Source organism: Erinaceus europaeus, chromosome 20 (genome assembly GCF_950295315.1).
Source record: "Erinaceus europaeus chromosome 20, mEriEur2.1, whole genome shotgun sequence".
NCBI classification, from domain to species: Eukaryota; Metazoa; Chordata; class Mammalia; order Eulipotyphla; family Erinaceidae; genus Erinaceus; species Erinaceus europaeus.
Genome location: NC_080181.1, coordinates 42,905,244 through 42,930,393, shown reverse-complemented (window position 1 = coordinate 42,930,393; position 25,150 = coordinate 42,905,244). Strand labels below are relative to the sequence as shown.

The 25,150-nt window shown below is 41.5% G+C and overlaps 1 protein-coding gene across 1 annotated transcript; it reads right to left on the bottom strand.

Moving 5' to 3' along the window:
* Positions 1-17,806: 17,806 nt before the first annotated feature.
* Positions 17,807-19,621, bottom strand: NDN (necdin, MAGE family member). Its single transcript, XM_016186540.2, has one exon. The coding sequence runs from the start codon at positions 19,430-19,432 to the stop codon at positions 18,407-18,409; it is 1,026 nt and encodes a 341-aa protein (XP_016042026.2). The 5' UTR covers positions 19,433-19,621; the 3' UTR covers positions 17,807-18,406.
* Between the last annotated feature and the right edge of the window lie 5,529 nt (positions 19,622-25,150).

The following is a 25,150-nucleotide window of genomic DNA, read 5'->3' as shown; positions in this document are numbered from 1 at the left end:
TTGATTGCATGTAAGAGTTCTTCTCCCACTTGTTCACTGAATATGTCTCCTTTGTGCACATCCCTGCTCTCATTTTCCAAGAATTCCAACTTGTAGCCCCTTTATGAACAAGAAGAATAGTTTAAACCTCAGGAGACAGAGTGTCAGTTTTTGAAAGTGAGTTGAACAGTGAATCTCCTCCCATGCTGTAGACACAGCACTCATTCTTTATTAAAATCCATGTGCTCACCCTAAGTGATATTACTTCTCATTCACAGGATCGCAGCATTTCTATCTACATCTTAACTTTTTTCCCCTGTGAGTTCTTGCTGATAAAATGGACATTTCTACTTACATGCCCCTCATTTGCATCAATCCCATCAAGTTTAAACCTGAACTCAGCATCTTCCTATATAAAGCTCTTTTCCCTTGCTATAAAATTCAATAACTCAGTAAGGATTTTCATAGTCCTTATTTCTAGAATTTAATTTATCACCAATTCCTGCCTAGTTAATACTGAAATGCCTATCAGTTGTCCCATTAATCTTAATCATCTTCATTACTTAGTCGAAAAAGTATTATCACTATTATGAAGTGACTAATCGAAGGTGTCATACACTATATGCTCAGAACATAATCCTCTTTTGCTCACCTCTAACCAGCAATGATCCTACTAATGTACAATTCCCCTCAGTGCTTATGATGTCTCAACATCACTAGAAGCTATTGTTCATCTCCAGGGAGATAGCATAATAGTTATCCAAACAGACTCCCATGCCTGAAACTCTGAGGTCTGAGGTTCAGTCTCCCATACCCACCAGAGCTGAGCAGTGCTTTGGTTAAAAAAAAAAAAAAAGGAGAGAGAAAAAAAGAAAAAGAAGAAAATAATGATATAATTTTTAACCTTTGTGATCTAGCATTCTTTTAGTTTATTTTTCTATCTCTAACCCAACAACTTTTTTATAGTCAACTGTGCCAACCTTTCAGTACTACATGTGGGAAAGTATCTAAGGACATACACATCTCTTCACTCTTCAAAATTTTTCCCTGGATAAACATATCCCTCCAATATAAGACTACGATTCTTCCTCTTATGTTAAAGATCTTTGTTACCTTATGTTTAGAATTTCTATTACCTGCCACATAGCTTAAAACATGATTTTCTGCCATCTGGAAAGAAGTCTGGAAAACTCTCAAAAAGGCTAGAAATGGACCTACCCTTTCACCCAGAGATTCCTCTCCTGGGGATGTATCCTAAGGAATCAAACACGCTCATCCAAAAAGGTCATATGTTCATAGCTTCCACCCTGCAGGTGGGGACCAGGGGCTTGAACCTGGGTCCTTACACACTTTAGTGTGTGTGCTTTACCAGGACCTCCACCGCCCGGCCTCATACTTACTTTGTTCTTTATATATCATATATTAGTGAAATCATCTGGTATTCCAACTCCTTGTTTAAGCCTCTTGTTTCCTTATTGATGTACTTACTGTCTGATTGACCATTGGTGAGAATGGAATGTTAAAATCTCCAATGATTATTGTGATGTTGGTGCCTTCCTTTGGCTATGTTATTTGTTGCTTTATATATTTAGATGTTCCTATTTTTATTACATATATGTTAAGGAACCTTACGTCATCTTATAGACTGATTCCTTAGTCATTATGCAATATTCCTCTCTGTATCTTGTTACCTTTTTTAACTCGAAGTCTATTTTGTCTAAGTCTGGCTCGTCCCTGACTATTTATAGGCTGCCATTTGCTTGCATGGTTACTTTCTGACCTTTTTACTTTGATATTTGCCATTTTAATTATAAATCTTAAATGTCTGTCTGAGTTTGGAAATCTGTGAGCTTCCTGGATGTGTTTTGTCTCTTTTCTTCGTTTGGGGAAGTCCTAAGGCTACTATTTCTTCAAAGAAGAATGTTGTCTCTGGGCTAGGCAATGATGCACCCAGTTGAGTTCACATGTAACCATGTGCGAGGACCTGGGTTCAAGATCTTGGGCTCTGCCCACAGGAGGAGGTTTCAAAAGTGGTATAGCAGGACTGCATGTGGCTATCTCCTTCTCTATCTCTACTTAAACCCCCTCCCCAATTTCTGTCTGTTCTATCAAGTAAAAGAAAATAAGAGAAAAGAAAAGAAAAGGAGGAGAGAAAAGAAAAGAAAGGAAAGGAAAGGAAAGGAAAGGAAAAGAAAAGAAAAGAAAAGAAAAGAAAAGAAAAGAAAAGAAAAGAAGAGAAGAGAAAAGAAAAGAATGGAGTTGGGCAGTAGCGCAGCAGGTTAAGCGCACATGGCGCAGAGCGCAAGGACCGGCATGAGGATCCTGGTTCGAGCCCCCGGCTCCCCACCTGCAGGGGGGTCACTTCACAGGCGGTGAAGCAGGTCTGCAGGTGTCTATCTTTCTCTCCTCCTCTCTGTCTTCCCCTCCTCTCTCCATTTCTCTCTGACTTAGCTAACAACGACAACATCAGCAACAACAATAACTATAACAATAAAAACAACAAGGGCATCAAAAGAAAATAAATAAAAATTAAAAGAAAAGAAAAGAAAAGAAAAGAGCGGACCAAGTGATGGCATACTCGGTTGAGTGCACATGGTAGAGTGCACAAGGAACCAGGTTTGAGCTCCTGGTCCCCACCTGCAGGGAGAAAATTTCACAAGTGGTGAAGCTAGTCTGCAGGTGTCTCTCTGTCTCTTCTTTATCTAACTCTTCCCTCTCAATTTCTGACTGTATCTCTCTTTCTCTCTCTTTTTAAATTTATTTATTTATTTTTAAATGTTTATTTATTTATTTCCTTTTTGTTGCCCTTGTTGTTTTTATTGTTGATGTCATCAATGTTGGATAGGACAGAGAGAAATGGAGAGAGGAGAGGAAGACAGAGAGGAGGAGAGAAAGATAGACACATGTAGATCTGCTTCACCGCCTGTGAAGTGAACCCCCTTGCAGGTGGAGAGCCACCTTAGGCCGGTCCTTGCGCTTTGCGCCATGTGCGTTTAACTACTACTGCCCGACTCCTTTAAATTTATTTTATTTTATTTTATTTTATTTCATTTTTATTTTATTTTAACCAGAGCACTGATCAGCTCTGGCTTATGGTGGTGTGGGGAATTGAACCTGTGACTTCAGAGCCTCAGGCATGACAGTCTGTTTGCATAACCATTGTGTTATCTCCCCCGCCCAGTCTTTTTTTTTTTTTTAAAGCAGAGCTCTGCTCATCTCTGGCTGATGGGGTGCAGGGGATTGAACCTAGGACTTCAGAGTCTCAGGCATGACAGTCTCTTTGCATAACCATTATGTTATCTACTCCCTTTCTGACTGTCTCTATCCAATACATACATAAAGATAATTTTTTTAAAAAAATTTAAAAAAAGGGAAAAATGGCTACAGGGAGTGGTGGATTCTGAGTTTGTTGAGAAGGCATCAAGCCCCAAGGATAACCCTGATGGCAAAAAAAAAAAAAAAAATGCTGCCTATTTCTCTCTTATACTTCTGAAATCTCTTTGGTATTTTAGCTTTGTTGCTTTAATATTTACATAACTATTATTTTCAATTTAATTTTTCCTGCTCAACTTTTGTGATCTCCTCTACTATATCCTATTTTGTTCTGCTGAGTTAATGATGGCTTACACTATTACATATGTGTTAGAGGTACAATTTCATCTCTCTTCAAAGAGACAATTATATATTGTCATCCCCCCACATGTATATACCACAAAGATACCTACAAACCTTAACTTTGAGTTGAAAGATTTGAACTTTGACTTCTGCTGCTCTGCTGTTGAGTTTATTCTCTGTACTTTTTTTTTTAGTTAAGTTATTGTATTCTTCAGCTTGATAGTTTCTGTGTGGGCACTTGATCATACTTTTATATGTTCTCTGTCCTTGTTCAAGCTCTCTCCTATTTATCTCCTGATTTCAATAAGCATCATTAAGATGTGCTTCAAAGCAGGATTGAGGAGAGAGAAAGAAATATTACCAAAATGGTGCCTGTCTGCTCTACCAGCCCAATCTGTACTCTAGATTTTTTTTTTAATCTCTTGTTCAAGTTTGTAAGTATAGCATTGTGGGGCTAGGGGTAAACCAATTTGGAACAACCCCCACAAATCAGAGTAACTTATTTTTGTGTCTTTATTTATTGTATAGAGATAGCCAGAAATTGAGAGGAATGATGAGATAGAAAGACAAAGAGACACCTGCAGCCCTGCTTCACCACTCACAAGGCTTTGTCCCTGCAGGTAGGGACCAGGGACTTGTGCACTATAACATATCCACTCAACCAGGTGTGCCACCTCCTGACCCCCAGAGTAATATCTTTCACCTTTGAAATGTTTCCTTATTTGCATCCTTATTTCCTTATTGTCATCACTCAGTGGGATTTATTTCTTGGCTGGGGTTCTCTGTCACTTGTCCTTTGGCCCCTTGCAATGGTAGTTCTCTTGGTCCTGAGTTTCAGGTTGGTTTCTGTGCATATTGTTTCATGTTTCCTTAGTTTTGCTGTGATTATAGGATGTGGTAAACATAGAGTCTCATTCAATCATACAGTCTTCTTGGCCCCACCTTCTCCCTTTGTGGTTTATATTAATTAACTAATTCATACTTTATTTATTTATTTATTTATTTATTTTGGTTACTGGTATTTCATTGGACTGGGCTGATCTTTTTTCAGATAGAGAGAGACAGAAACAGAGACAGAAGAAGATACCAAAATACTGGCGTTTTCTCCAGTGCTAGGGTAACTGGGCTTGAAACTGCTGCACACAGGGTAAAACAGGTATATTATACTGGTGGGTTGTCTTGTCGATCTTTTTGTTGATTCTTTGACACAACCAGCTTAATTATCGTGGCCTACAAGGTCAGACTCGATGCTCCCTCTCTATCCTTTTTTTTTTTCCTACCTTCAAAGAATATATTACCGTGATTATTATTATTTTCAATTAAATAATAAAACTGGCTTTCAGATAACAAACTATCTGGAAAAAAACACATATATCTGTTTTTTCCCCCCTGATCTAACAGCAACATAGTACAAGCTTCAGAACTAAAAGCTCTAGTCCTGTTTCCATGGCGATTGCAAGGGTCTAAGTGAAGTTCTGACCTCCATGTTCTGATTGCATCCCACATAGCTGTCATTATCTAAGCACTGTAGCAATGAGATGGGATTACTTGGCCTGTCATAACCTAATCAGGATCCAACAATGGCCAGCGATACTCCAAATGAGCTCTAGCCACACAATGAGACACAAAATGAAGATAATTGGAATTTTTAAGACTCTTCAGGGATGCGTTGAACTTTGCAAAAGGAAAAAATATCACGAGAGGCTTAAAGAAATAGTTTTTAATTCTACATGCTAAGAAATAAAGTGGTCTTGAAAACTTAAGGAGAGAATTACTATAGGAAATGCTAACCCACTTCTGTGTGTTATGTATGCAAATTAAATGGAGACAGACTCTTGAAAAGATGCCTGCACTTTGCACATCCACTGCAGCATAATTCATAATAGTGGAGACAGGTAAACAACCTAGGCAGCTTTTGACAGAGAAATGGATGGAGGGACGAGGTAATACATCGGAACACTCACACACTCACACACATCCACACTGACATGCTATTCAGCCCTAAGAAGAATGAAATTATGTCATCTGCAACGACGTGGGTGAAACTTTAGGGCATTATTCTTTGGAAAGCAAGAAGAGATTTGTATCGCATGATACTGGTTAGTTGTGGAGTTCAAAATCAAAGTCAAACTCATAAAAATTACTGAATAGTGGCTATTAGTGGTCCAACTTCCGGATGCAAGGAATTGGGAGATACTGGTCAAAGTGTACAGTCTTGTAGTTGGAATATGAATAAGTCTGAGGACATAAAATGCAGTGTAGAAATCAAAGTTAATAACATGGTCTTATCTATTTGAAAGATGCTCAGAGAGCATATATTCTATTTTTCTTTCAGAGAGCATATCTTTTTTTAAATCATAATTTCCCAGTGACAGTTTTTTAATGATTTTTGGCTCTACTTTTATCCCTTTTATTATTATTTATTTATTTATAAAAAGGAAATGTTGACAAAACCATAATATAAGAGGGGTAGGGAGTCGGGCTGTAGCACAGCGGGTTAAGCGCAGGTGGCGCTAAGCTCAAGGACGGGTGTCAGGATCCCGGTTCGAGCCCCCGGCTCCCCACCTGCAGGCAGGTCCCTTCACAGGCGGTGAAGCAGGTCTGCAGGTGTCTGTCTTTCTCTCCTCCTCTCTGTCTTCCCCTCCTCTCTCCATTTCTCTATGTCCTATCCAACAACGACAACATCAATAATAACAATAAAAACCACAACAATAAAAAATAGAATGAAATTACATGGAGAATAGCGGAGTATTAAGCATGTGTGTTAATATATGGCTGATAGAGTGGCCTGATAATGACTAAAGAGTCATTGCTAAAGTATGCCAGTCTCTTATCCTTATTCAGCTTTTGCTGTCCTTTCTTTGATAAGGTTAGCTTTGGAGTGAGTGAAGTGTAATAGGAAGTAGGTGAGGAGTGTATCTAAGTCTCAGTAGACACTATTTAATTATGAATTTTATACTGACTCACTGCAGACTATTGTGTACTTTTGCTTTCGGGTATATATTTTGCCCTAATTTATGGATACATGTGAGCATATGCTCTATCTCATGGAATCTGGTCTATATCTAGGTTTGGGGACTTAGGAAGTGAACCACCTGGAATGGAATTAGAGAATCCTATGAAAGAAAAGGTCTCACCCAAGTAATGAGGGTGAAGGGTTAACATTACATGCCTGACATCTCTGGACACAGTCTGAAGCATGCTGAGGTGGTACTCTTTCGTAGATTAGGCTGGGATCAGTAGATGCGGTATCATTTGGTATGAATTGAGGTAAGCATGCAGGAAAGTGAGCCCCACCCTAGAGTTACCAGGACTGGGGGAACTATAGGCTCTATAGAGGAAGCGGGAGACTCCTGCTGTCTTAAGGTTTAAGAAGGAAATAAATAATTATTGCTATAATCACATTATTTGGCAATTGGCTTAACTTTGAAAATTCCCTTTGTTAGGATTTACTGTATCATACAAACATCACCATAATTTATATTCTTTGACATTATTTGTATATAGCTGTGCCACTGGTTGCTTCTGTTCTCCCTCATCTAAGGTTTTAAAAGAGTCAACATATCAAAGACTCAGCCTATGGTCTGTGCATTAGAAAGTTTGAGACATTCAATCAACTTTCCCCTTTCATATTAATTAAATAGTAATTTATTTGACTACAAGTTAATAGGAGTGTACATAATCACCATTCCCACCACCAAAAGACGGTGCTCCCCTCCCAGTGAAGCCAAACTTCTGCCCTTGCCCTCAACCCAGAGATTTTTACTTTGGTGCCCCAGAGAGCAAATCTTAAATGTCCTCGCCACAAAAATAAAATGATAATTATGTGATCTGATGTACTGTTAGCTAGCACTGCAGTGATACTCATTTGTTCATAGATAGGTGTGTGAATCAACATATTGTATGCTTTAGATTTAACAATGTCCTGTGTCAATTGTATCGATGATCTGGGGGAAAATGAAAGTTCTAGTGGGTAGGTATTGATATATAGTCAGTGGTTTAAAGATATGAGGGTTGGCAGCTTAGAAATTCTTTTGGCCTTTTATACCTGCTATTAAAGAAACTGCAAAAGCTCCCTACCTTTTTTTTCTCAGAATGAATGAAAGAATAAATAAAGTAAAAGAAGCACAAGCCAACTATTTTTTTTACTTTATGCCCATAAAATTACCAAGGATATATATATATGTGTGTGTATGTGTGTGTGTGTGTGTGTAATTTTTCTGTACTTTCAAACAAAAAAGGAAAACATTTTGAAATAATCATTAATTATAATGTAAATGGGTATACATTTCTGAATAGCAATCAAATCGATAATGTTTTTCTGTCTTTTGCTTTCTTTATTGGGGGAATTAATGGTTTACAGTCAACAGTAAAATACAGCAGTTGGTACCTGTGCAACATTTCTCTGTTCTCCTCATAGCATTTTAACCTCCCACCTAGATCCTCCTCCACTATCATGTTCCAGGATCCTGAATATTCTCCCCTCAACCCCGAATATTTTACTTCGGTGTAATACACCAAGGCTAACTTTTCTTAAACCTTCTGAATAGAAAAAAAGCTGAAAATCTGAGAAATCAATATCAATAACTTGTGCTACTTCAATTAATGAAACAGACCAGAATGGAAGACTTTCACATTAGTCCATCCAAAATGCTATGTCATTTAGTAAAGGCCAATATAGCATTCACCCTCCTGGAGTCTGCTTCCTTCTGCTTCTGACCACATCTCTCAGTCTTTCAATATCAACTTGAATTTCTACTCCACAGAAAGCTCTTTCCCAAGCATCCCATTTTAGCTGGTCATTCTTTTTATGTTGTTTTTAAAAACTGAAGTAACAATGCAATATCACAGTATATATTTTTGACAGGTGTGCATCACTGTAAATCAGTGTCCGTGGAACTTACCTTAAATTCACTATTCCACTATTCATTATGGCTCTAACCAAGTTATTTCTTTCACTATCTTCTCCAAATGTGTACTTTCTATTTAATAATTTCTTCATTTACCTTTCTTTGTTGTGGTTCATGAACACTCTTAGTTTACCAGTTAACTCTTTGAAACCATGGACTATTTTTGCTTAATTAATTCACAGATGTGTACTCAGTACCCAGCAAATTTTGATTCTGTAATTGAAATCCAACAAGCCCCTATGAAATAAATATGCAAGCAAATGAATTCACATGTTGAATACTAAAAACTATAGAATTCCACCAGCAATGTAGCAGAGTTCCCTTTTTTCCACAACCTCTCCAACACCTGTCATTTCCTGGTTTGTTGATGTAGCCACTCTCTCTGCTGTGAGATGGCATCTCAGCATAGTTTGAATTTGCATTTCTCTAATGATAAGTGAAATGGAACTTTCTTCATGTACCTGTGGGCCATGTGTATCTCTCTTTAGAAAACTGTTTCCTTGGCCCACCTTTATATTAGGTTATTTTTTTTCTTTTACACACACACACACACACACACACACACACACACACACACACACACACACACCATTCTTTCTTTTTCTTTTCTCTTTTCTCTTTCTTCTTCCACCAGGGTTATCACTTGGGTTCAGTCCCTGTACTGTGAATTCACAGCTCCTGAACGATTTTTCCCTTGTTTCTTTCTATTTTTACTTGATAGGATAGAGAGAAATTCAGGGGGGAGGAAATTGAGAGAGAAAGAAACAGTGGCACCTGCAAACCTGCTTAAACTTGTTTCAAGCGCCCCCCTTCCAAGAAAAAGTTGGGCAGAGGTACTGTGTGTGGTCAACTATGTCTGCCTCCACTTTTTCCTCTCCAGTCCTTTATAGATGTTTGATATTGGTCTCTTATTGGATGTATGATAGGAAAATAACTTCTCCCCTTTACTGAGTTGCCTGGTTATCATTTTAAAATTTACATTAAATGTGTAGAAGCTTTTCAGTTTCATTTAATCCCATTTATTTACTCTTGTTTTCGTTTCCCTTGCCCAGGGGGATTGAGTCTCCAAATATACCTTTGATGGAAAGATCTTACCATGTTTCACCACTGTTTTGTTCTATAAATTTTAGATTTGCTAGTCTAACATCCAGCTCTTTGATCCATTTTGATTTCATTTTATTGTACCCTGTTAAATGGTGGTCTAGTTTCACTTTTGTACAAGTGGCTGGCCGATTTGACCAGCGCTATTTGTTAAAGAGACCTTCTGCTTCGCATTGAATTGTTTTGGCATCTATTCCTTATGGCTGTATATGTATGGGCTCATTGCTGGGCTCTTGATTCTGTTCCATTGATCCAAGTGTCCATGCTGTTTTAATTACTATTGATTTGTAGTATAAATTGATGCTGGAAAGAATAATATCTGAATGCTTTTACTTTTTTCAGAAGTGTTTTGGCTATTAGTGATTTTTGTGGAAAAATAGCACTTTAAATATCAAATAGGTTTTTAATAATAGAACCTATGTAATTATTTTTATATAGAAAACGTGTGGCCTTAATGGCTTTGAACACTGAGTAGGTAAACAGAAAATAATGAGAAAAATTAAAAGATAAGAGTAGATGTTTCATCTTCTTGATTAGTAAAATATAATAATAATAATAATAATAGCCTGTGGTACTTACTCAGAAGAGCATTATATTTCAGTATAGCTTCTGTTTGATTTATTGAATTTCAATGATAAAATTATTTTAAAGTTGTATTTATTTACTTATTATTTATGAGAGAAAGAGAACCAGGGCATCCTTCTGATATACACAGTGTCTGTGATCAAATTTGTGAGTTCACGCTTTCAAGCTCTGGGTTATGCTACTGTGTCTCCTACCTGATCAATTTATGCTTAGAATTATTCATGTCTTGGGGCTGGGTGGTGATGCATTTGGTTAAGTGCACACACTAGACTGCACAAGGACCCAGGTTCAAGCCCCTTGCTCCCTACCTGCAAGGAGAAAGCCTCACAAGTGGGGAAGCAGTTGCTGCAGGTGTCTCTTTGTCTCTTTATCTCTCTATCTCTTCCTCTTCTCTGAATTTTTCTCTATCGCTATCCAATAATAAATTTATAAAAATATAATTAAAAAATAATTATTCAGGTCTTTGAGATTCTGCCTGACATATCAGTATAGTCTTTATTTTCTTTGTCATATGTTCCACTCACGAGCCCATAGTGAAACTTATTTCTTGTTTTATTTTTCAGTTCTCCAGACACATTTTAATATCTCACATGTCTTTCTGTGCATTTACACCTTAACCCCCTGACTACACAGCAATCTATTACTATTCCTACACCTCTGTTTTCCCTTTGTTTTTTCTTCCTTCCTTCCTTCTTTCCTTCCTTCCTTCCTTCCTTCCTTCTTTCCTTCCTTCCTTCCTTCCTCCCTCCCTCTTTTCCTTTCTTTTAAATATTATATTTATTAATTCTAATGAATTAAGTATAGGGAGAAAGAGGGAGACCAGAACACTGCTCAGTTCTGGCTTATGATACTGCTGGGAACAAACAAACCTGAGCCCTTCAAGACAAAAGCATAAGATTCTTTTTTACAGAACCATTATGCTGTCTCCCCAGTCCTCATTCTTCTATCTTTTCTTCCTAACCTTTCTTTACTTTTGTGCGAAAAGAGGGATAACTTTATCTTTCAGAATCAATTTTTTAAAAGATACATATATTTGGGGAGCTGGCGGTGGAGCAGAGGGTTAAGTGCACATGACATAAAGCTCAAGCACCTGCATAAGGATCCCAGTTCCAGCCACTGGCTCCCTGCCTGCAGGGGGTGTCAATTCATGGGTGGTGAAGCAGTTGCAGGTGTCTGTCTTTATTTCCCCCTCTCTGTCTTCCCCTCCTCTTGAGATATCTCTCTGCCCTATCCAACAATAACAACAGCAATAACAACATGCCTACTGTGGGATAAGACGGGCCCAATTTATACAAGCCACTTTTAAGTGGCTAATTCCAATAGGCATTAATGGAAATATTGTTCTTTGCTTAGGAGTGGTTTTACTTATTTATTTTTACTCTCCTCCATTCTGTTCCCTCTCCTTACATAACCTTAGTTCTTTTTTTTTTGTAGTAAATTTTTTTTATTATTTTTATTTTTTATTTTTTATTTAAGAAAGAAGATATTAACAAAACCATAGGGTAGGAGGGGTACAACTCCACACAATTCCTGCCACCCAGTCTCCATATCCCCTCCACTCCCCAATAGCTTTCCCATTCTCTATCCCTCTGGGAGCATGGACCCAGGGTCATTGTGGGTTGCAGAAGGTGGAAGGTCTGGCTTCTGTAATTGCTTCTCCGCTGAACATGGACGTTGACTGGTCTACATAACCTTAGTTCTAATGTCACTGTCAACTAAATTCTTTTAAATTTTGTTTTGACAGTTCATAACTTTACTATATTTCCATTTTTTGCATATATCACCCAATATGTGTCTTTTTTTTTTCATTCTGGTTGACATACTTTGCATTACCTCCTTCTATTTTGCTTAAAGTTACAAAGGTCTTTTTAATGCCTGAATAGTATTCTACTGCATATATGTATCATGTCTTTTTTTTTTGCATTTTCTTTACACCCATATTTTAGCAGCTATAAATGTTGAGCAAACAACACTGAACTGAATATGGTTTTTTGCACTGATATTTTTTTATTTATTGTCTAGTAGCTCAGTCTTTAGCTTCTTGAGAAAGTGCCATGCCATTTTCCAAAATGAATGCACCAATTTACATTCCCACAAATAGTACACAAGGTTTACTTTCCCTCCACATCCTTTTCAACTTCTTATTATTGTTATCTTTTTAACCATTTTATTGGGGCTTGTCAACAATTTACTGTACAGTTGTTGACACATGGGGACAATTTTTCATCTCCTCATGACAGGTGTCTGCAAAACTCTCTCACCTCCAACTTTGGTCCTTTTCCACCATCGTGCACCAGTACCACAAAGCCTCCCTCCCCACCTTCTCCCTGCTCTCCTTCCCCAGAGTCCTTTGCTTTGGTTTGATTTTCAGTTTTCCCTTTATCTTGTTTCTTAAATTTCACCTACCAGGGAGATCACTAAATATTCACCACACATTCATCTTTTTGACTTGTCTCACTTAATGTGATTCTTCAAGCTCCAGCCACAATGAGGTGAAGAAGGTGACTTCGTCATTCTTAACAGCTTAGTAGTATTCCATTGTGCTACTCTCCACAACCCCTGTGGAGAGCATTCTGGAGAACCTGCAAGAAGCTGATTTCTTTCATGGATACCTATCTTGTGGAAACACACACTTTGTAATAGTTCAAACCTGTAAACAGTCCAAGTGTCCAACAACAGATGAGTGGCTAGGAAAGTTGTGCTACATTATTATTTTTTAATATAAGTCATTCTCATAGGTATGAGGTCGTATTTCATTGCATTCTTTTTTTTTTTTTGCCTCCAGGGTTATTGCTGAGACTCTGTGCCTGCACCACAAATCCCCTGGAGGCCATTTTTCCCATTTTGTTGCCCATATTGTTACCCTTGTTGTCCTTACTATCATTATTGCTGTTGCTGTCATTGTTGTTGGATAGGACAGAGAGAAATCAAGAAAGAAGGGAAGACAGAAGGGGGAGAGAAAGATAGGCACCAGCAGATCTGCTTCACTGCATGTAAAGTGACCCCCCGTAGGTGGGGAGCGGGGGCTCGAACCGGGATTTTTATGCTGTGCCATGTGCACTACCGACCCCCAACATTGCATTCTTAATTTGCATTTCCCTGATAATCAGTGATGATGAACATTTCTTCATATGCCTATCAGTATTTCACATATTCTCAAAAATATTTATTCAAACTATCTACATATTTTTGTTGAGTTTTAAAACGTAGCATGTGTTCAAGGATACCTTGAGTGTTTGCTTGTTATAGAATATGTGATGTGCAAATATCTCATCATCAGATTTTGTTCTGTTATTCTTGTTTTATTTTCTTTTGATGTGCAAATACATTTTGAATGGGTTTTGTGGGGCCAGGTGGTCGCACACCTGGCTGAGTGCACATGTTCCAATGCACAATAACCCAGGTTCAACCCCTAGACCTAACCTGTAGGAGGAAATCTTTGCAAGTGGTGAAGCAGTGCTGTAGGTTTCTCTCCTTCTATATCACTCTTTTCTCTCTCTATTTATGACTGTCTCTATCCAATAAATGAATAAAGATAATAAAATTTTAATGGATTTCATGTGTTCCATACAGTTTTCCATTTTCATTCTTCTGTGTAGAGTTGTCCAGTTTTCATGCTTCACCACTTGTAAAATGCTCCCTCCTCATAGGTGGGGAGCCAGAGATTCCAACCCAGGTCCTTGCATAAGTCCTTGTGCTTCTTATTATGTGTGCTCAACTGGGTGTGCCACCTCCTGGCCCATATTTTTTCTTTATTAGGGGGATTCATGGTTTATGTAGATCATAAAATACAGTAGTTTGTACATGTTTACAAGTTTCCACATACAAATTCAACTCCCACTAGGTCCTCCTCTGCTATGTTCTAGGATCTGAACCCCTCCCTTCCTCCCCACCCCAGAGTCTTTTATTTTGGTACAATACATCAACTCCTCTCCAAGTTCTGCTTTGTGATTTCCTTTCTGTTCTTATTTTTCAACTTCTGTCTAGGAGTGAGCTCATCCTATATTCATCCTTCTCTTTCTGACTTATCACACTTAACATGGACCCTTCAAGCTCCATCCAAGGTAAGGTGAATTCACCATTTTAAATAGTTGAGTAGTATTCCATTGTGTATATATACCACAACTTACTCAGCCACTCATCTATTGTTAGGCCTGTGGGTTACTCTCAGGTATTGGCTATTACAAATTGTGCTGCTATGAACATGGGTATACTCAAATCTATTTGGGTTGGTCTGTTTGGCTCTTTAGGATATATCCTCAGGAGAGGAATTGCAAGGCCATAGAGTAGGTTCATTTCTAGCCTTCTGAAAGTTCTTCAGAGTTCTCTACACAGGAGTTGGACCAATTTACATTCCCACCAGCAGTTTAGGAGGGTTCCTTTGACCCCACAACCTCTCCAGCATTTCTTGCTGTTACCTTTTCTGATGTATGAGATTCTCACAGGAGTGAAGTGATATCTCATTGTTTTCCTTATTTGCATTTCTCAGACAATCATTGACATGGATCTTTTTTTTTTTTTTTTCATATGTTTCTTGGCTTTTTGGCTGCATTCTTTGGTGAATATTCTGTTCATATTCTCTCCCCATTTTTTGGATGAGGTGACTGAGTTTTGAGTACCAAGAGAGTATATCACCTAAGAAAATGCTTATGAGCCAATTGGGTTGACATCCAAGGTGAGGGGAAGGCAAAGAAAACTTTCCAAGCATAGAAAATATTTCACTGCAGAACAACTTTATTAAAAACATGTCTGTCCTCTCAAATAGTGCAGTATGCAAAAGTAATTAATTTGCTTCCCCAAAATAGCTTAGATCAAGGGGGATTTCTCTATTAAATTTTGTATTAAATTTACAAAGGCCATTTCTTTTTTTTCTTTTTGCTCTCTATAACTTTAATAAAAATGAAGGTAATTACCGAGAAATATGCATGTGCATATTTGTAAATTAGTGAGGTTTCCTTGGCAGAATCTTTGGCTAAAACATCACATTATAGGGGAGGGGGCAGGAACCCTTTCCTCACCACTTTGTCATCAAGATTTGGAACACCATGAATCTGCTGTGGGTCCCTCCCTGAATGATCTTCTAGGGGGAGAACCTTTTTAGGAAAAGGTCTATGCACTGCCCAACTTCTCAGCAGAAAAATCCAGTGGTATTCTGGAGGACAATCTAGAATGCCAGAGAGAGAAAGGAGGAGAGAGGGAGGGGGGAGAGAGAGAGAGGAGGGAGAGAAAGGGAGAGGGAGAGAGAAAGGGAGAGGAAGGGAGAAGGAGAGAGAGGGAGAGGGAGAGAAAGGGAGATTTAGAGAGAAAGAGAAAGGGAGAGGGAGGGGTGAGAGGGAGAGAGGGAGAGAGGTAGAGAGGGAGAGAGGGAGAGGGGAGAGAGAGAGAGAGAGAGAGAAACAAGCATTCCCTCTGTGTGCCCCAAGCAGCTTTTTTGCTACAGGATGGATAAAGGACCAAGAATTAACTCTCTTCCACAACTAAGAAGCCTCTTCCTGAGGTCTGGCTTCCTACCATGCAGCAGAGGAGCTAAGCAACCCTTTCTTGCCAGAGTCAACTGGTTATTCCTCCAGTTCCTCCCCTTTTCTGGAGGTTCAGTCCTCTATGGTATAATTGATCTACTGTCAGGGAGTTCTCCCTGGTACTCTTAACAGAGAACCAGGGGGCTATAGAAACAAGGGGTTAAAATCCCAGAGAGTTAAAGAATAGGAAAGCTATCAAGGGAGGGGATGGGATATGGGGTTCTGGCGGTGGGAATTGTGTGGTGTTGTACCCATCTTATCCTATGGTTTTGCTAGTGTTTACTTTTTATAAATAAAATAAAATAAAACAAACAAACAAAAAAAACCAAGGAGTTGAATGGGGGGTGGAGGTACCTGCCTAAAAGAGATACCCTTGGACTTAGAATAGCTGCAAAGGTTAACTTGACAGTAAGAGGAAGTAACAAGGCAACCAAGAAAATAACCAGCACCTTGCTGAGGCAGGAGTGACAGCTGTGACCCTGCCCCAGAAATGTCACATCTCAGCTAATCCCTATCATTTTCCTCACGCAAAAGGTGGGAGAGATCTGTTTTGATTCAGAGGAAAATTTGGGGGTCAAGTGCAAGGAATGCTGCTTAACTGTTCAAAAGTGTGGGGGTACTCACAATGGCTCTAAAGGGGTAAAGTGTGGCAAAATGCCAGGTCACTCCTGCCTGGGTTATTGCAAAAATGTCCCCCCCTCCCTCTTGGAAGAGATGCTATTTCACAGGAAGTCTGCTGAACAGGGAATGGATATCATGTGGGTACAGGAGAGGCTTCTGGGACATTTTTAGCACCTGCACCCACCTGTTAAGTAATGTCACTAAATGTTGGGCATCTTGGCACCCAACTGAGATTCTAATTCCCTCACCCAACTATCACTGTTTACTTCTTTGAGTGCATGTGGGAGGGGGTGGGGGCCATGATGATAGGTCACATATGTTCCCTTCATTATCCATCTTCACAACAGATTCTGGCTCAGATAAACTTTTCCGATCTTCTGAAGTTTAGATGATTTGTGGGCTTATAAAATGCCCCTTTCTCTCCCTCCCTTTTTTTCCAGGGCTGGAAGCTTCATTAGGATCTGTTCTCCAGAGCATTTTTTTTTGTCTGCCACTTGCACACTCACCCCATTCCACCCAGTGCCTCATCAATCCATGAACTGCAGCCCACCCCCTCCCCCTCAACTCCTCTCCCAAACCTCTTGCCTCTCTCCCTTCACCCCTTCCCTTTCCTAAGTGCCCCATGTCCCTCTGCTTCACAGATCAGAGAATATGCTGTCAGGCTGGCTCTTCAGAAGAGACCCAAGTCCCAAATCTTTACTGTACTCAAAGATGAAACTTGGTTTTAAGTTTAATTAGTGACTCCAAAGTGTAAATTCTTTGGCCATACTTTCATAACCTAATTGCTTCCTTTCTATAATATTAATGTGAGGGTTACTTGTGGAAGAGAACCTTGTCTTGTGGAGGGAGGGATATGAAGCTTAAACCCTCAAACATCATTTTAAAAAAAGGACTAAAAGAGTGTATATGGGGGGGTAACTGTAGGCAGCTGGGGGAAAATAAAGATGCTGGACTCATCATGTCTGGGTTCAAATCCCACCCTCCCTTCATTAAGCTCTAGGATCTAGGGAAAGTTAATTACCTACTTTGTGTCTGTATTACCTCCATGGTGCAGAAGTAATAAGTGCCCACCCCTATAAGGCTGTTGTGAGGATTAAGTAAGAGGAGAAAAAAAATGCATGTAACAGGCTTGGTACAATCTCTCCACTCTCCAAGTGGCCACAAAAGGCAGATGTTACTTTTAATAAAATGTTTAAAACTGCCAGGAGAGAAATTCAATGTTCTTCCCGTGATGGGGTATGAGTAATGTTGCTTTAGTTTCCATGTCTTTCTGTATTTGTCAAGATTTTTTAACATATCAGCTTTACTTAACTAACCAGACTGTGTATTTCACACAGTTTGGATTAATGGTTAGTGCTGGTCCCACAGTTTCCCACGAAACCCTTGGATGTGTGTGCACCTTTTGTAAAAATGAATTGGGTCCCATCCCCAACCCACACCACCTCCTTGACCAGAAAAAAGTCTACACTCCAAAAATTGATTGTATCACAAGAATCTTTAATGTTTAATTAACGAGGGGTGGGGGTTATATTTGATGTTTAAAGTGTGCCAAGTGCCTACACTGAGACAGGTTTAGTCCACATCACCAGTTCTTATCACCACAGTCCACAGGGATGTTTTCTGCTGCCAAGGGGTCGAAAGAGCGTTGATTTTCCTCTTGGATGGACCAGCTTTCGCTGGTGAGTCCTTGCAAACTCTCCAGGCATGGCCCCCTCCCTCACCCCCATCCCTTTACACATCATCTGTCCCAAGTAAGAAACTTTTCTCAATGTACATCATAAGTTTTAGCACGTGTCTGGTACAAAGAAATATTTCAGGAAAGGTACAGAGCACAGAAGCCAAAAGCACCAATCTTGCTGACTTATAAATGCACATGCATCAATCCTACAAGCTACTTCAAAGAGTACTGAAATGAAGACACTATGGCCTTGGAAGGTAGAAAAAGCACGGTATACTGGGGAACTGAATAGTTACACGTGAAATACTGCACTGGACATTCTGAATATGCTAATGTCCCACCCCCTTGGCCCCTTCCACCGCCTTGGCTGGGTGGGGGGCAGTAACCATTGGACCTCACTAGTCCTCGGAGACGCTGCTGCGGGGGCAGTGGGCACTGGGCTGGGCCTCCCGCAGAGCCCTGGCCTCCTCCAGAGCCTCTCTGTAGCGGGAGGGCCAGGCCTGGGGGTCTTTCTTAAAGACCCTGGCCAGGAACTCCATGATCTGCAGCTTGGTGATCTCGCGGTTGGCGCGGGGGCCCCAGAAGAACTCATACTCGGGAGGCTCGACGTAGGGGACGCGCTGGTACTTGAGGTAGTTCTGCTGCACGAACTCCTCGGTGATGAGGCGGCGCACGTCGGCGAAGGTGGTGTGCTTCTTCCAGGGCCGCAGCCCCAGGATGCGCAGCACGTTCCAGACGGCGCTCTCGCGGGCGCCGCGCCCCTTCACGTAGATGAGGCTGAGGATCATGAGCAGCAGGCCGGTCATGGGCATGCGGTTACCGAGCGCCACCCGGTCCAGCTCCTCGGGCTCCAGCGCCTTGACCAGCGAGAACTCCATGGTGTGCAGGCTGGCTAGGCGCAGGTGCAGCCCGAAGACGCGGGCCAGGATGAGGCTGGTGCGCCGGAGGATGCTGCGGCACCACTTCTTGTAGCTGCCGATCACATCCTTCACCATGTCGGGGAACCAGAGCACCATGCGCTGCTGGTCCTTGACCAGCACGTACCACATGAGCTCGTGCGCCTTCTGCACCAGCTGCGCCGGGGCGGGCGGCGGGGGCCCGGCCTGGGCGGCTCCGGGGGCCGGGGGGGCGCGGCCCTCCTCGGCCGCCTGCAGCAGGGCCTTGGGGTCGTCGTCCTCGTCGTCTTCCTCCATCTCCGCGTCGTCGTCGTCCTCCTCGTCCTCGGGGGCCGGAGGCGGCGGCGAGCGCGGGCGGGCATGGCCGGGGCCTAGAGGGGGGATGTCTGGCCCCGGGAGGGAGGCGGCCTGGGCAGCGAGGGGCTGGGGGTCCCCCCCGGGCATCTCGGGCATGGCATGCATGACGGAGCGGGGGGTCGCGCCCGCCGGGTCGGGGGCGCACGCGGCGGCCTTACTTGCTTCGGACATGACAACGGGGCTGGCAGGGCCTGTGCAGCGGGCAGGAGCTCCTCGCGGCCGTGCTCCCTCCGAGGGCGCTCGGAGAGGAAGTGCGCGGAGCTGCCGCGCGGCGCCTTCCGCAGCAATCGGGTGGGGCGGGGCAGCGGAGGAGGAGGACAGTGCGCATGCGCGTCCCTGGCCGCTCGCCAGGCCGCGGGGAGGGCGGGGGCCCGACGGGGCGGAGGTGCGGGAGTGCCGCGAAGATGCGCGCCCCGCTAGGGGAGGGAGCCACTTTTCTCCCCCCACCCCCCATCCCAGGTGTCCCCTGAGAGGTACAGAGTTCTGGGGCGGGGGTCCCGCAGGATGAGCAAGTTTAGACAGAAAGATGCTAACTTCAGCTTCTTAGTTGCCTAGGCAATAGTGCACCTGGGCATGAGTCCTGTGCCCCAGGATGGGGCTGATGTGAGAACTGGGGTTTCCAGAGAGGGAGGGTGAGAAGGTGAAGCTAGAGAGCAATTGTCATAACCGGTGGGTGTTTGCAGGAAACTTCCAAGGGGATGGCCGAAAGCAACATCAGCAAAGTGGATGGAAGGAGTCCCTTTCCCAAGTCAGAGGTGTCACATCTAAAGGAAAAGTGCAGACAGCTCAGTGGGACTTGCAAAGAGTACATATGCAGTGGATAATGTTTTCCGTAGGCATTGGTTCATGGACTGGGGATTTTCACTTGCCTTGGGTCATTTTTGAGATTGTCTTAATTAACTAATTTCATGAAAATCCCATCAGATAAAGAGTGTCACATTTTCCAGCCCAAAATTATCTTTTTTTTTTTCTTTTTCCATTGGCCTTGATCCTCACTCAGTCATCTCTTCAGGTGGAAGTCCCCCTCTAGTAAATCCCCAGACCCAAACTTCTAAACCTCTGATTGCAAATGGCTGGACCCATATAGCTATCCATATCCAAACCCCTTCCAAGATTTTTCCCCCTTCTTCCTTTCTTTCTTTTAGACATGGGTCTGCTAGGTCTACACAATCTCAGGTGACCAACAGTCAGAGAAAGGACATGTTGGTGGTTGTGTTTTTAAGTTGCATAAAACAGAGCCATGGTGAGATCCATCTTATCAGATATTGATAAGACAAAGCAGATATAGAAAGAAAAAAAAAGACTTCAAACAGGAATTCCTGAGGCCAGTTAGCATCCTTAATCTTTGCCAATATAACCCATCAGTCCTTCGTTTAAGGCTTCAAGCAAACAGCTTCTTAAATATACAGTACCCACACTGGTTATTGCCACTTAAAAATGAAGTTGGAAATAGGGAAGGGAACCAGAGGACTTTGGAAATGCAAGATGTTATTCTAACTAGGCACTGGATTTCAAGGAGATTGATTTCAAAGAGTTTTCTCTGCTGACAGTTGTGGCAAGTTCATATTTGAATCACTTTTGCCAGGTCTGTCCCCACACCAGGCCCTCAAGGTGGATTTCTTAGCTCTTACTTCACAAGAATATTTTCTACAGATCAGGAAGATAGGTCATGGTTGATTTTCTAAAGGGTATAGGGTAAAGTAAAGCTTATGGTACCATTATCATAAGCTTCAATTTGTAGATTTCTGTATCGGAGTACATATTACATAGTTGTGTCTGGCTTTATTCCTTAGGAATGGCTGTTGAATTGATGTACCCACCCCAATTCTTCTTAAATATAATCCGTATTTTTCCAACTTTAACTTATTTCTCTTTCTTTTTCCTTTTAGTCTGGCTATTTATTCTCCGCTAACAATTTGGGTTAACTTTTTTGTGCACTTAATGTATTTTTAATAATGAAAATATTTGAGTTGGTTATTGAAGTCTCAGTTCAGTTTTGGTCATGTGCCATAATTTTTGCCATTATGGGATTATGAAAATTGTATCCTCATATTTTACCCTCCTACGCTGAATGGATTAATGAAATTAAATCATAAGCTTGGGAAAATAATTACAAAAGTTTAAAATACATATAAAAACTAAAACAATTGTAAAAACACACTGATTATAAAATCATATATTAAGAAAAAATAAACCAAAAACTTCTACTGCAGTGGAATAAGAGCTCTGGCCAGAGAGTTATACTATTTGAGTTGAAGTTGCTGCCAAAGCTGACTGAATTGGACTTCCTTTTGGAGAAGTCACCCACACTATGGCAAGCAGTTCACTCCCTCTACTGCCCCAGCACATTTCCTTTGAAAAGATACTTTATGTGTTCATTTATTAACATGAGACAAAGAAGTAGAGAGAGAAAACCAAAGCACCACTCTGGGGATATTTAAGTTCAATCTCAAGACTGAACTTGATGCCATACACAAATCTACTTCTCTAGCCACTCATCTCACTTCTGGCAGAAGGATTATATAATATTATACTAGGACCTGGGATTTAGGATCTCAAGAAGAGCTTAAAGACTTGGAAAGGAAGTCCAAATTTGAAATCTAACCCTGGTTAGACCCCCTCCACCCAGTGTGGAACCCAATGGGATGCTTGTTACAAAGCAGTGTCCTTCTCTTCAAAGGAAGGTCTGATTGAATGGGCTTCATTTACCATTTAGGGAAAAACAACAAACAACAACAACAACAACAAAAAACCACTTCATTGACAGTGTATAGGATAAAGTAAAGCTGATGGTACCTTTTCAGTAGAGAAAGTGTACATGCACTTGTGTGTGATGGGAGAGGGTCAGTACCCACAGACCCCCAGTGCAGGCCTTCAAAATGCTAAGAAAAAGGACAGATAGGGGCCAGGCGAAGCACAGGGTTAAACATACATAGTGCAAGCATAAGGACCTGTGCAAGGATCCCAGTTCAAACCCCCCCCCAGCTCCCCTCCTGCAGGGGGATCCCTTCCAAGTGGTGAATCAGGTCTGCAGGTGTTTGTCTTTCACTCCCCCTTTCTGTCTTCCCCTCCTCTCTTAATTGCTCTCTGTTTTATCCAACAACAGCAGCAGCAACAACAACAACAACTGTGGGGAAAAAAAGATGACCACCAGGAGTGGGCCCAGTGGTAATCCTAGAGGCAAAAAGAAAAAGAAAAGAAAAGAAAAGAAAGAATAGGAAAAAAGAAAAAAGGACAAATGACAAGAAGAGACAGGAAGCTTCTACTAATGGGGTATTCACAATGTACTTAAGGATCAAGATGTTAAGGATGGGACCCATAAGGGACCCTGAGAATGCTAGGGATAAATGATTGCATCTGGGAATCTTCAGGGTCAACCTTGTTGAGTATGAATGATTAGTTCCCTCAGGGCCAATGGCTTAGAAGCAACATCCTTAATTTTATAAAACATCGTTTGTTTCCCAAAGAAACACACGAATGACTACTGTAAATAGGAGTTGCCTGGATGTGGAAAGTCTATGGAGAACTTCTAACTTAAAATATCCTAGTGCAGACAATTTTGCTGGTGGGTTACTTCAAGCTCTGTAATGTGGAACAGATTACACAGCTGTGGAATAGGCTGTTCTTGGCAGGCTCCGGAATAGGAGGAGAAGCCTGTCCTGGCACTGGTTTCTATAGCAAAGGGGGGAGGGGGGTCGCTGCCTGAGTCTCCAGTGGTCCTTGCGCATGCTCACAATGCAGAAGCCCCAAGGCCCCAGCTGAAATGTGAATCCTTCTGGCTCTTTCCTGTCCACATAGGCAAAAAAAAAAAAAAAAAAAAAAAAAAAAAAAAAAAAGGTCCAACTTGGAGCCCCCAGGCAGGCCCCAAAAGTCTTACAGGCCAAGGAACTGAGACTGAGAACTCACATTAATATGTTCAACAAATATTGAGCGATGACTAGCATGTGTCTGGAAGATTTGCATTTGAGAGAAAAGTTCACTGTTCAGTGAAGGGCGGGAAGCCAGTCACACAGGGGCTGTTTGGTAGGCAGGACCCTTTTGATTAGAGAAGAAGTGAGGGCAGGCAGGGCCAATTTCCACAGCGGAGAGGGTGGGGGTGGGGAAATGACCTTGGTCTCCTCAGCCCCTTTCCCACCTCCCTAGGAGGGTACCACACATGCCTGTCCATCTGAGGCCCCAGGACACTCACTGAAACCGGAGATCTTCTAGCTCTGCCCAGGCCTGCCATACAGCCTGCCAGTACTCAGGGATTGATAGTGTCAGGGGCATTTTTTTTGAAGGGTCAACCAGAATCAGAGTTAAGACATGTTGGGGTCAGGTGGATGAGTTGAGAGAGAAAGAAAGAAGGAAACTTCTTTTGCAGGCATCCACTTGAGAAAGGACTATGACTTGCATTTTATATCTTCACTTGAGAACTGTTTATTGAGCTGACAGTACATACCTTGTGTTTGGGTTTATAATATCCAGGAGAGACAAGGTTTCTGTAATCTATGGTGAGGGGCCATGGTGGAGAGACAGGGTCTTCAGCCAGAAAACAGGTGAGTAATTAAACCACCAACTGTTGTGACACACATGGAAGTCATAATATTGTCACAGAGCATAGAAGAAAGAAAGCCGATATTCAATAAAGATTAGGCCAAGGGGTTAGATATGACTCATGAGGAAAGATGTAGGAAGGTTGAAAATAACAGAGGTGACCAAGATTCTGTCTCAGGACAAGTGGAGTTGAACAGTGCTTTGTAGCTGGGATTTGGAGACATCACTTTGTAAAGTCTTGGGCAAGAACTGTCTGGGAGGAGAGAGGGCATGTCCAGTAGAGAGATGGAAAAGGGGAAAGAGCTAGTCACTGAAAAGAGAAGGATGAGAGGTAAAGATTATAATCAGGATTCCAGGAGATAGTTCACTTTGTTGAGGATACACTTTACCATCCACATGGACCCAGCTTCTACCCTCTGGGAACACCAGGCAAAAAGGAGTTTCGTGAGAGTTGGAATGCCTCTATGGTGTCTCTCATTTTCTCTCTCCTCCCTCTCTGTCCCTCTTCCTCTATTCAAAAAAGAACAAAGGAAGAAAGAAAAAAAAAAGAAAGGAAGGAAGGAAGGAAGGGAAAGGAAATAGAAGCTACTGGAGCATTAGGATCACACAGATATAAAGCTCCAGCGAAACACTGCTGGGAAAATAAAGACATTTATTAAATGGTTTCTCCTGAAAAGGAGTTTAGGGCAGAAGTCTTCGAATGGAAGAGTCAGGGATTGAGGTTGGCATTTCTCACTGTGTGCAGCATATGTATGATTCCTCTTCCCAGTGAGACCTGAGACAACAAAACTGAAGAGTGAAGAAGACAAAGGCACCTCCCCCCAACTCTGCTAAGTGCCCTTATATGGACAGTGCGGTCTCTAGCTAAGGACCTCTGGAAATAACAAGTGAAGAGTAGTGAAGAAAGACAGAGTTCACTAACAGGTCCAGGTCAGTGAAGCCTCCTTCCAGAATATCATATGACTTCCCTCACACTGGATCTATTTCTAGTGTGTATTAGAATAGATTGCTACATTTTCAACAGTCTTCTTGAAAATGAAGTCCAGTCCCAGCTGACCCTAGGCTCCATTTTGTGTCTGAAATGCTGTTTACATCATGGCTGTGTGGAATCTGCTCACGATCACTTGAGGGTCTTATGTGTGTGCTCCTCAGGGGCAGATATTGGTTGCCTCCTCTTTCTGCAGTTTTTTTTTTTTTTTTCTGTAGTGTTTTAATCAAGACATCTTGGCTTCTCATAATTACTTGGAGAGTACCCATCTTTCTTCACTTTTGTGGAAGAAATGTGTAAAATTGCTTTAATTTCTTGTTTTAGTGTTTGGTAGGATTGTCAGTGAAGCCACTGGTATGTAGAAA